The sequence below is a fragment of the Dendronephthya gigantea genome, unplaced genomic scaffold, assembly GCF_004324835.1.
Source record: "Dendronephthya gigantea isolate DGI-Jeju-01 unplaced genomic scaffold, DenGig_1.0 000011F, whole genome shotgun sequence".
NCBI lineage: Eukaryota > Metazoa > Cnidaria > Anthozoa > Malacalcyonacea > Nephtheidae > Dendronephthya > Dendronephthya gigantea.
Window position 1 is genome coordinate 1303898 of NW_021163021.1, and position 13603 is coordinate 1317500.

General features: G+C 36.8%; 1 protein-coding gene and 1 pseudogene across 1 annotated transcript; one reads left to right on the plus strand and one right to left on the minus strand.

Annotated features, from left to right (window-relative positions):
* Positions 1 to 321: 321 nt before the first annotated feature.
* On the plus strand, positions 322 to 963 carry LOC114518612. The gene has a single exon (XM_028538625.1). The coding sequence runs from the start codon at positions 322 to 324 to the stop codon at positions 961 to 963; it is 642 nt and encodes a 213-aa protein (XP_028394426.1).
* A 349-nt stretch (positions 964 to 1312) lies between these two features.
* On the minus strand, positions 1313 to 2436 carry LOC114518613 (annotated as a pseudogene).
* Between the last annotated feature and the right edge of the window lie 11167 nt (positions 2437 to 13603).

Genomic DNA, 13603 nt, shown 5'->3' on the forward strand with positions numbered 1-13603 from the left:
CTGTTATCCAAGGTGGAAAATGATTCTGCCCAACCTGCATCTGAGTATAATCTACCAGACGTTTATATTTGTGAGAATTATGATGCAAGTTTAGCTATTTGTTGTGATATTGAGGTACAGACTAGCTCATATGCAAATGCTGACAATAATGAAATTGAATAAATCTTAGAGCATAATCCTGGTAATACAGTTTGCTTGCAAGAAATTCGAGAAAAAGCAGAAAATGTTTTGAGTGAAATATGTGTAAGCCAAGAGGAAGTTGAGTCAATAGAACGGGAAACCAGAGGCCAGCACAACAATGCACTGTGGTTTACACACCGCATGCCAAGGATAACTGCATCAAAGTGTAAGCGGGCAATTCATAAAGTGACTACAAGTCCCACTAAAGCATTGTGTGACATATTGGGCTACAACAAGCGCATCCAAACATCATACATGCAAGATGGAAAGGATTCAGAACACAAAATTATAGAAATGTATGAACAAAGAAACAATGTCAATGTCCAACCATGTGGATTTTTCATATCTGTCACCCATCCGTTTCTTGGTGCAACACCAGATGGTTTGGTTGGGGATGAGGGTATAATTGAAGTAAAAAAGATCCACCCAGACACTGCAGAATCCTTACTGGATGCCCTCAAAAGGCAATGTATATTAAAGGAAACAGGTGATCAAATCTCATTTAATAACAATCACCCCTACTATTACCAAATTCAACAACAGCTGTTTTGTTCAAGAAGGTTATGGGCTGATTTTGTTGCTTCAGATGGAAAGGCTATATTTGTTCTGAACACTGCTTACTGCCAGAAATTTTGGGAACAGCAACTACCCAGGCTTAGGAAATTTTATTATGACATTATTTTATTGGAGCTTGCATATCCTCGGGTTAAGTTTGGACACAGTAGAATTGGTAAACTTGGAATTACATATGAATCTCTCAGCGCTGTTGTAAGAAAGGAATAATTATTATACAAATACCAATGAATTATTAGGGCTGCCCCAAGAGTTTCTAAATGTAATGGAGTAATGTAATACTATATCAAGTGCTCACTGATAGTACCACATATATATGTGCAGCACAATTTACAATAAGTTATTTACCCACTGGTAATATTAATGAAATGCATTAATAATTTATTTATCCATTGTTGAAAACTTTAAATAGTTGAATTGTACATATAGTTTACTTATACTGTAATTTATTGTACAGACAAATAATATGTTAGAGAAATATATATCAAAGTATGATTCTGAAATATTTGATATTGAAAAGTTTTGTTTCCAATGCTCTATTCAATATTTAAGTGTCAACCTATTGTAGTATTGGGGACTGGAAATTAACTAAATAGGCACAAACAGTAAATATTTGCTCAGCTAAGTGTGTCATAGTCAAAGGTATTTCAGTTCGAAGAATACAATAAATCTTGATTCTCTGTATTGCCCTCTCCACATGTATTCATGCCACTGCTATATTTTCTGACCTTCTACTTTCAACTGCCCTCATTTGTGAGCGGTCTTTCCCCTTAAAATCTGGGATGATAACTTTAACACCTGGAACACTTAAGACATCATCTATGTCAAATCCTCTATCAGCCATTATCTCATCCCCCTCTTTCATTGCATCTAGTAAGTCATTACAGTTTGATGTAATATGTTTGTCCGAAGTGCGCCCACCCCAAGCTCGAGAAACATAAACAACTGCTGCATGTGTGTCAATTCCAACTAAAAACTTGAATGTTGTGTGCCCTTTATAATTGGAAGATATTTCTTTGCATGCTTGCAATGATGATGGTTTCTCTGTAAAAATTTCTGTACAATCAATGATAATCTTCACATTTGGAAAATTGGAAAAGTGCTTGGCCTTTCCTTCATCCAGGGATTCTGGCATTTGGCAGAGGTCTTTTAATTCAAAGTACATTAAATTGATCCAAGTAGTGAATATTTTGCTAATATTGCCTTCACTGAGCATAAAACGCAATGCTTAGTCAGTCAAGGTTAGCCCAAGTCTGAGGCAAATCAGAACCATAAAAAATTCCTCCTCAAGTGATAACTTGCTTAGGGCCCCTCTCTTTCTTTCTGTTACATTTACCTTGCATAACAAATCAGATCCCCTCCAGTTTCTCGTGTTTACTAAAGCACACTCCAGGTACTGAAACAAAGCACTGAAAGAACCATAATTAGGAAATCCAGTCCAAAACTGAAAGCTAGAATCATCATGCTTCAATTGGGCTAAAATGAGGCATCGTGAGCGAAGATTTTTGTTTTCTTCTTCAAGTTTCTGTACTCTACTTTCTAAGTCATTGATATGCTTTAAGGTTTCTGAATCAAAGTTTAGGTTGTCTGGATAAGCCTGTGTTCTACAATAATCATGTGCTTTCAGAGGATGGCTTGAAGGAAGGCATACTCTCCAAACATTGTGCCTTCCAAAGTTATCATCTTGTGGATTACCTTTAGGCCTCCCTTTTCGAGTGGGTACCTAAGTTAAAATATAAAGGATTTTAACAATTGCTGCACAGTGCGCAAACATTGAATGTTACAGAACAGGTTATGAATTATTAAAATTCACGACTGGTTTTTAAAAAGCGTATCTAATTGGTCTATGAATAAAAAGATGCCAATCAAACCTTTGAGGAAAAGATAAATCAGAAGGAAGTTTAGACAGGCTTACCGGCATTCTTTGTTGCCTCTTCAGCTTCGGTTCTGTAATAACTTCCAATGCTGTATCTTTGGTGACACTGTTGTTCGTGGTCCTTGGAGTTGTTTGTGCCAAGTGAGAGTATTCAAAAATCGAAGGAATAAAATTTTTAAATAACCCCCCAAAGCGCAAAGCATTATAGTATTTGTGAAAGAGGAGAATAACTGCACATGTTAACTAATGTCAATTGGTAGCGAGTAGCAGGCAAGTATATCAAACTGCATGAATTTAAAACCTGAGTCAACCTTTACTGTTGATCCATTTTGTGTAACAAAGTTACTTGCAATTAATATATTTTTTAACTTTCAAGTCTTAGAGATGTATTTTGGAAACATGTAAAATAAAATATAATGTAATTAAAGTGAAAAGATATTTCTATCAAAACGATGTTTTTGTAAATTTAACAACATGATCACAGAAGTTCGTCAATGGAGGTTACTACTTTTACATCTTTTCTCAAAATGTTCTTGTAGTTAATCCCATCCTCTGATTCAATTTCAACATTGTGAGCCTCAATAAGTGCTTTAGCTAAGGGTATGACCATTTCATACTTCCCTTGCGAACCACATTTGACTTTCAGGACTCTTCCTAGTGGCAACAGGTGGTTTCGTACAGTAAGATGCTGCAATGAAAGGACCTTAAATGTGGCCAAAATGATTGCATGTGCTGATTTTAAGCTCATATCAGCTATATCATCACTCGATTGATCATCACAGTCACCTACAATACAAAGAGTTTCGTAAAGTTCTAATTCCACCTTGTCATCTTCTAATTCCACCATGTCAACTTATATGTCAACTTTTAATTTTACTTTACCCATATTTTTATAAGTTGATCTGCTACCGTAGTTTTTAAGTAAAGTTATTAAAAGAAATGCTAAATTGTTAGCTATGCATGTAGATTTTCATTAAAGCAGTGGCATTGCCAATAGGGGGGGGGCAGGGGGGTTAACCCCCAAGGTCATCTTTGGGAAAAGCTCAAATTTGCCTAAATCTAACAGAAGTTTCAAAATGCACCAACTGGCTAGTTTGAAGTCTCAAAATTGAAATTTCTGTTGCAGGGCTTGCCCCACACACCCCAGCAAAATATTTTTTTCACTCCCCCCCCCCAAGGTTGGCACCCTGGCTATGTCCCTGCTTGTCGGTAATTCAAGGATGTCTGCCTGGAATGAAACTAGACAATAGATATGGTCTGCAGATTTGGGGTTAAGTGCAGTCACATATATAGGATGTTATAACATCACAGCCTTTTAACAGAATGATATGAAATATATATATTTAAATAAACTAATAAAGTAAATACAACCTCATTCCGAAGGCTTTACACTACACTAAATAAAATAACAATATGGCGTTCTTAAATACAGAGTTCAGCCAAGGGCCTGGTAACTAAACTTGTTAATATTCATAAGTATAAAAATAGTTCCTAATAAATTAGCACATTCTTCCCTACATAATAATATAACTAAATTTATAACATTTGGTAAAATAAAGTTAGATAGTCATAGCGTCTCTTATGTTCTTTAGATACTCAAATTTCCAAATCTAACTAAATGTTAGTCTATCCGGTGCCCTTCTTTGCCGCTCTGATCGACGCAGAGGTTTGAGTTGATGATCGATCCTTGTGGCACCGTCCATAGGCCTATCCGATTCGGCTCCTTCCGCGTCTTGCGACTGGGTTTCCGCTCCGGCTTGCTTTGGGTTGACTTCTTTGCTATAGTTTTCTTCAAAACCAACAGTACGGAACCCATTTCCAGGTGGAGCTAGATGTTTAATTGACACTGTATCCTCCCTTCCATCGGGAAATCGCACATGAGCATATTGCAGGTTGGCTTCCAATATATCAACTTCATCAACCAATGGGTCATACTAACATCTTCACATGGAAATGCGAAGGGAAATCTAGAATACTCGTCAATGATAGTTAACAGAAATCGACATCGATTATCACTGGGCACGGGACCTTTAAAGTCTATGTTCAATCTTTCGAAAGGTTGAGTAGCTTTTATCAAGTGTGAAGGCTGCGGAGAATAGTATTGCAGTTTACACTCTTGACATTCCTTACAAGCTTGTGTCATACTCTTTACATCCTCTACTGAAAAGGGTAGATTTCGACTTTTAACGAAATGTTTGGTATCAAACATGTAGGCAACCGACTTTTGGTCTGTTATAAGCTTAAAATGCTTTCCTGTCAGATAATGCTTCCACTTACGTACTGCTTCTACTATAGCTGCTGCTTCCTTCTCGATAGCTGAGTGCTTCAATCCCGGGCTGTTCAATGTTCTTGAGAAGAAAGCTACTGGGCGTCCTTGTTGGTTCAATATAGCAGAGAGCATGTGGTCTGAAACTTTTCAAGGTTCTCATCATGGTGAGCCTGATCCCTACCACAAATCGTAATGTTATCCAAATAGGCAAATATATCTTCTAAGTTTTCCTCAGAAATGAAGTTGTCCATCATTCGTTGAAAGGCTGCAGCTCCGTTAGTCACCCCAAAAGGAATTCTGCGAAATTGATACAGTCGACCATTTGCTTCAAAGGCAGTATACTTCTTTTCTTCCTTTTTAATAGGTACCTGATGATACGTGCTCTTAAGATCAACTGTACTAAAAACAGTATACTTGGCAATTTGATTAACTGTGTCATAAATTCTCGGCATAGGGTACGCATCGAGTTGGGTAAATCTATTTATTGTTTCGGAATAGTCTATAACCAATCGTCTCCTATGATTTTCATTTCGCGTCACTACAACTTGTGCCCTCCAAGGGGAATCGCTTTGTTCAATTATACCCTTATTGAGTAATTTATCAATTTCAGTCGAAATAAATTCCTTATCTTCCATGCAATACCTTCTTGATTTCGAAGCGATTGGTTTACATTCAGGTGCAAGAAACTGAAATATTGGTGGGGGATCAGCTCGCAATGTAGATAAACCACATATATTCACTGGCGGAGCCGTCCCTCCAAAACATATTGTTATACTCATGCTGCTCTTGGCAATTCTGTCCTAGGATGACGTCGGTGCATAAGTTTGACAAAACATATAACTTAATACCTGTGTAGACTCTACCCTTTAAAATAATGTCCGTGTAGCAATATCCTTCAATCTTAGATGAATGAGAGGAAGAGGCCATTGTTACTTTTTCTTGAGTGGGATATACTACTAACCCTAGGGATTTAGCCATATCTGGATGAATAAAATTATGTGTACTTCCCGAATCTACCAACGCCTGCACAGACTTCCCATCAATTAAGATTCCTACGCAAGCTTTCTTCAATGATTCAGCAGACGAATATTTAGATGAAGCAAGCGTTAGGTAGGATGACTGTGATTCAATTGCAGCTTCATGTGTAGATTTACAAACTCTCTGAAAATGACCTCTCTTTTTGCATTTATGACAGTGGGCCTCCCTAGCAGGACATAGTGCTCGGGGGTGTAGTCTGTTGCCACAGAAGAAACACTTTGTATTTTGCGATGTTAACGCTACATACCTTTCAGTAGAGTCCTGACATTTACTACCTGGGATGTGATACTCTTCCCGTGTCTTTGGTGGAGTTGATTCTGGTAGATTACTTTGCTGAAAGTTACTACATTTTGTAGTTGTTGCAGCTGAGGTAGAAAAATTATTGTACGTTTCAGATGTTCGTTGAGCCATATCCAAGGCAAGTGCTTGATCAAATGCAGTTTGTAAATTCAAAGTTTTGTTTTCTAATAGGCGCTGACGAATATTTATGGAAAGTAACCCAGTAATAAATGCATCTCGCACTGCTTCATCGCAATACTGAATGGCTGTAACTTTGGAAAAATTGCAGTCTTTACTCAAGATCTTTAATTCTTGAAGATACTCGTCCAAAGACTCCCTGGGTGGCTGCTTAATAAATTAGCACACAGAAGTATGAAGTTTCCACAACTATTAAGAACTATGCAAGGATTATTGTTATAAGATATTAAGCAGGATTGGGAATGGCCACGGGACATTGGGTTTAATAAATCAGCAATAAAACAATAAAGTCTAATGTATTATTTCCATTCCACAATAAAGTTTATGTAGTATGTACTAAGAGTTTTAATCTACAGTACCATAATCCTACCTTCAGTCTCTGAGAGTTGCAGGGAGTCTGTGCTCACTGTATCAGAGCATGAGCTATTTGCATTGTCTTCATTACTGAGTCCACTTCTTTTTGCCCGTTTTGCTGGAGTATGAGGTATCTTTAGGGAGAAAAATCACAGTAGTCCGACAGCACACAAGAGGTGTACGTACAGTATTAGCAACTGGTCATACAGTAAATATATAACAGTGTAGCTATATGACTACCTGCACATTAACAACTTCCAAATTGATTAATCTACATACAATGCACATTTAAGACTAAGCCATATACATGTAGTTTAAAGTGCTTATGAAACGAAATTTTTGATATGTTTTATGGTTTTATTTAGAAGAACTTATAATGCAATAAAGGAACTGCTTGACAGTTTTCTCAAAGCTCTTCTCCCTCACAAGATATTAAGTATTCAAATAAAACACTTGTGACGACTCACTGTTGTATACACCGAATTTACCTATTGGAAAATCGCGTAATATATATTATACATTATATATTATGCTCAAGTAATATGAACTTAATTTTTAAATAGTTTGTGCCGATAAGAAGATTAACAATTGTGTTTATGGCATCATGAGACTTGCGATCTAATTTTCTATCTATAATTGAATATACCTAACATCTTGTGAAGCAGTCTAACATTTGTGAAGCAGTGAAACTGTCAAGCAATTCTTTTATCACGTCATAAGCTCCTTTAAATGGGACAATAAAAAGCCCAAAAATTTTGTTTCATAAGCACTTCAATGATGATAAGACAACACAGAACAGCAGTCATATGACCAGAAAAGTACTATATACTTATTATTAGTAAATTAAATTATGTAAAGCAATATATGTAAATTATGTGCCTCTCATATGCTGTGCAAGTCCAAACTTGCATATTTGTTCAGGTGTACATACATGTCCCAGCTAAAATTCTTTAAAACAATGTCTTTAATTTAGTACTCTGGTACTGTACATGTACTGGCAAGGGAAATTCAAATTTTTGTGTTCCTAGGATAGTTAAGACTTATCTGGTATACCTAGGCCAAGTTTGGTTTTTCATTAACAAAATTATGTTACCGGGGGGGGGTGGTTCATTTCCACTTATATTGAGAGGGCTTGCGCGCAAAAATGTGAAGCTGAAGTTGAGATATTATTTAGCTGTCTAAAAGTAGGAAAGCTTTTTAATGAACTGTCAAAGTTTCAGGAAAAATAATGCATACTGGGAGCAACGCGCGATCTCTAAAGGTTACAAATATTTCATTGCGCGCAGTGGATTAAATGAATTGTTGATTTAACGTGACCAATCTCATGCAAGGCTGTGCAAATGAATAAATTAAAGCGAGAAACTGAACACATAAACAAAGCGATTTATTCGTGATGTTAATCCTCAGCATGTCCACCATTTCATTCTAAGCAAACTGCGGCTCGTCTGAGCATAGTAAACACTAAACAGCAAACCATTTGTCTGTCCATTCATTCGCCTAGATTTGCCAGTGGTAGCGCAGGCGATTTGCAAGAAAGAATTTCAAACGAAATGGAGAATTTGAGGCAGGACAGACAAATGGTTCGCCGTTCAGTGTTTACCATGCTCAGACGAGCCGCAGTTTGCTTAGAAAGAAATGGTGGAAATGTTGAGGATTAATTAACATCACAAATAAAAATCTTGTTATTAAATCGCTTCGTCTTTTTGTTCAGTTTCTCGCTTTAATTTATTCATTTGCACAGCCTTGCATTAGATCGGTCATACTAAAATCAACGATGCATTTAATCCACTGCGCGCAATAAAATATTTGTCACCTTTAGGGGTCGCACATTGCTCCCAGTATGCATTATTTTTCCTGAAACTTCGACAGTTTATTAAAAAGCCTTCCTACTTTTAGACAGCTAAATAATATCTCAATTTCAGCTTCACATTTCCGCGCGCAAGCTCTCTCAATATCAGTGGAAAGGAACCACCCCCCGGTAGCATAATTTTGTTAATGAAAAACCAAACTTGGCCTAGGTATACCAGATAAGTCTTAACTATCTCTAGGAACACAAAAATTTGCCAAATTCTGCAAAATATCCTAGAAAACAAAAATTTTACATTTTGGGACATTTTTTACCTATCTATATTATATATATATATATAATATAATATATAATATAATATATATATATATATATATATATAGATATAGATATAGATATAGATATAGATATATAGATAGATATAATATATATAGATATAGATATATAGATATAGATATAGATACAGATACAGATACAGATACAGATATACATATACATATACATATACATATACATATACAGTAGGAGGCAAAAGTTTGAGTCCAGTCGTTGTAGAATTCCAGTATTAAATCCTGGCAGCGTATTGGAGTTAAGACATGCGTGCTAGTGTTTCAGTACTGTAAACTATATTAATTGCACACTGTTTTGGTCCTAATGATCTAAATTATAACAAAATAAAGTTCTCATTCCTTTACACTGCCCAAGATGGGTAGGAAAAAGGGCAAAGTGATGGTGCACAAGGACAAATAGTTCCATTAAGTATTGAAGGATTCTTTCCTCGTAAGATCGCAGAAGAAGTGAGAATTTAAAAAGGTGGTATGCAACTAACCTTGGAGAGGTTCGAAGAAACTAAATCCTACTCAAGCAAACTTTTAGCTGCTTTGGTCATGCTCGGTTTGGCAATATTGAAAGATATAATAGGATCCTAATTAAAGAAAAGTATCATCCAATTCTTCAAGGACATGGATTTCATCTGGTACAAAGATGATCGCACGTCTAACTACATGATAATCACCCTAAGCACATGCACATCTTCTATGTGCCAGAAATCGTTTAGAAGCAAACTCATTCTGGTGATCTCGTTGTCATGGCTTTCCACCTCATATTCCAGATCTAAAACCTATGGAGCACTTGTAGAACCGTTTTAACCGGAAGAGGGCGAGGCACAGACCCGCCAGCCAGGCTGACTTGAGGCAAGTGGTCAACGAATGCTGGCAAGGTATTGAACGTGTGACATTAAAAAACCTATGGAATCTATGCGAGCAAGAATAAAGGTCATTTCAAGAGCAAAAAAGAGGGAACTAAGCAATGACATGTAAATGCATGTTTGCACATTAAAATACGTAAAAATGAATATCATAACATCTCATAGTTGTTGTACAGCATGTATTTTTCTGTTTACTTGTTTACTTTTTTCTAGTTCACTTATCGGTAAGGTTTTCTGTAGAATATTAATATATGCTGCTGAAACAAAGAAATACAGTCACTGGACTCAAACTTTTGCCTCCTACTGTACATATACATATACATATACATATACATATACATATACATATACATATACATATACATATACATATACATATACATATACATATACATATACATATACATATAGATATACATATACAGGGTGTATAAAAAAAAACGCAACCACTTAATATTCTAAAATTCATATTGTTCATAAGCTCAAAAGATTTTATGCCCCTGGGATTTTAAAATGGCTTCTAGTCGTACACTTCAACTGCTAATAGTCAAATCAGCTAAACTAATAATGGTGCAGCTAACAATCGAACAACGAGTTTTTATTGTTGTGCATTACACCCAAACTCAAAACACGACCGAAGTGCAAAACGCTTTTCTGGCAAGGTTTCCAGATCGGAACCGCATAAAGCGACAATCTTGAGAAACGTTAGAAAATACTCTCGAGCAGGAACGAGCCATAACCTTAATGAGGGAAATTCTGGGCGCAGGAGAACAGCGCGATCTGCTGAAAACATCGCGGCTGTTAGAAACCTTCTTGAGGAGAATCCTCATGTGAGTGCTCGCCGGAATCCTGTTGCCATATCATCGGCTGGATTTAACCGAATAACAAGGCTAGATCTTAGATGGCACCCTTATCGCATGCATGTGCGACATGAGTTGTTGGAAAGGGACTTCCCGCCAGGGGTCGAAAAAGTCAGGACCGCTGGGACCGACGGTCGCAGGCACAATGCAGAACGGACAACTTTCTTGAAGGCACATTTTGCAACGCTTTTAAAAATATGAGTTATAAGTGCAAAAATTTTTTTTATAATTCTTATTTTACTTGTCGCACCTACATTAGTTATATGATAAAACTCTAAAATACAACTTCTATTCTAACTTTTATAAAGCGCCTGCGCGTGCGTTGTTTTGGAGCAGCGGTTAGGTATCATAATTATTCAAAATGGCGGCATCCACGTTGTTTATTTACATAATTCCCATCTCCAAAATCCAGGCGAGTTCTTATTTTGTCTACATTTGTCTTCTTTAAGGCCCTTTTTTAGTTTTTTATAAAGGGTTAGAACTTGTGAATATTTTAGGTGTGTTTTTAAAGTGGGATATAGTTAAATTTGTGTTCGTGTGTTGATTACTGACAACTAATTAATACTATTCACTTATCCTGTTATCCAACTAATTAATACTATTCACGTCATTAATTTTAGTTGGATTAATTATCATGAATCGTGAGCATCGTAGTTTCTACACAATTGTATGCCAATTTTATCTACAATTTGCATAAAACGACAGAAAAAAAATTCATAACTTGTGTGACTGTAATAGTCTAATACACTAATAATGTAATTAAAAAATAAAAACTTGTTCATCGTTAAATTTTTTAGAAACCGGAAACATCATTAAAGTGTCCTTCCTAGTCTCTGCATTGCCCTAGCATCGTGGCATAGTTAATACAGATTACAGGTTGACAACATCGATGTCAAAATGCATGTGTAATGTAATGTAATTTCTCTCAGTATATTTGTGGTTAATCAGCTTTATTCCCAAATGGATGAACATTACTGTCGCAGCCATGCAAAGAAAACTGACGTTGAATGCCGTGTTTGTAGCAAGACATTGATACAACAGAACTACCAAGCTCATTTGAAAAGAAAACATCCCGATGAAGATTGTAACGACCTTCGCCCTAGGGATCAAAGAACGCTTATCTCGTTTTTTGGAAAACCATCCAAAAAATTAAGAGACGATGCCCTAGAAAAAAACACACTAACTGATTATGAAGTTTGCAATAATCAAGAATCAGGCAAATTAAACGAAAACGAATGTGATCATACGGAGGAATGCGAAGCTAAAGGCGACGAGGATGATCAGACTAGTCAGTTTCAGCTCCAAGAGGAAACGTTTGATCGTCAGGAGTACAATGAAGCACAAATTCTCAAAGAAAGTGATGAGAAAAGCCTTGAAAATAGGAAAAGCACGAGGGAAATCCTAGCACAGCTAATAAAAAAGGTAGACGAACTGACAGTAGAAGTAAGAAGTAGCAAAAAAGAAGCTGCAACAATTTCAGTTCCAAGAAGTTCAGGAACTGTTAATAGAAATGATATTCATAGAAATGAGTCAAATGACAACCTTACAAGAGACCTCTTGTTGCAATGTACTTCTGTTACTGAAATAACTGATAAACTAAGTGAATTTTCTTTTGATGAAGAAAGATCGGTCATGATATGCACTGTATGTGCGACAACTGAACAAGCAAAGCAAGTTCGACATGACAAAATGGTGCGTGGAATCTTCTTCTATAATCCAGGGATAGACAAAGACCCTCTTTCTAATCCGGAGTTTAATCGTGATGTGCAGTCCGAAGCTTTTCGAAATTTAAAAAAACATCTTAGACGGCATTTAACGGGGGTATTGCACAACAGTAATTTGGATGATGCTGTGTCTGCAGAAAAGTTGAAAAACAAGGAAGAGAGGAGGGAACGCTCAGTTGGAGTGAAAATTGGAAAGACTTGCTATTATCTGTTTAAGAAAGGAAGACCAGATACAGACTTCCCGGATTTATTACTTCTCCAGTCAATGAATGAGTTAGATATCGGCGAGCTCAATCATTGTGAAAAATTTCCTGCTAAGTTTCTTCCTTATGTTGCAGAAGAGGTTGAACACCGAGTGAATAATTTCCTGAACAATCGACTTGACCAAACTGGTTTTCGACCAGTTGGAAAAGTAGTTGCTGATAAAGCAACATATAAACACAGAACGCGGCAGTTTGTTTCTTTTACTACTGTTGTGCCTAACTCCACCGACCTTATCCAAGCAATATTCCTCGATATCCATGTGGTTAGTGGTCGCCATACAGGTCCAGCCATTGCACAGAGTTTAATTGATCTTTTGAGCAAAAAGGGTATTACCGCGGAACAATATCAAGGAGGTTCTTATGATGGACAATATCATCACCTTTCGGTTCCTGAGTTGTTAGATGGTCACTTTGGATTCACTGGCGCCAACAGGAAATTCTCAGACTGGGATCCAATGCACATTGCTGGTACTAGAGATGCAGCAATTAGAAAAGAAGCCCAGTTCAGGTGGCTCGTTCAAATTACGGAAGATATCAGTTCTTTGTTCAAAGCTATTAACTGGGGACAAGAATTTGAACATTTTTTTTCTGTCGTGGAAAGGTTGAAATCGGATGAAAGTTTCGATGCAGACGTATTTCGCGGTCTCCCTATGTTTTATAGCGAGACTAAATTTGCCAACCATTGTGCGAAAGTCTATGAACAACTACGTAAGGACTATCCAACCCTTTTCAGTACGTTGGAGGAAACCCAAATGAATAACTTTGGTGCCAGGGATGCGAAAAGCAGACAAACTGCCTTAGATGCAGCACAGCTTAAGAACAAACTTGCAAACAAGAAGTTTGTTTTAACACTCTCTGGTGTTTGCAATATTTACGCGACGTTCGGCCATGGCATCAACATCCTACAAATAGTAAATATTCTACCACATGAACGTTTCGATAAATTTCATGAAGTTTGCACAGAGAAGTTGTTGC

Coding starts and splice junctions, on each gene's coding strand:
- LOC114518612 (XM_028538625.1), top strand. CDS start 322: ATGCCAAGGATAACTGCATCAAAGTGTAAGCGGGCAATTCATAAAGTG.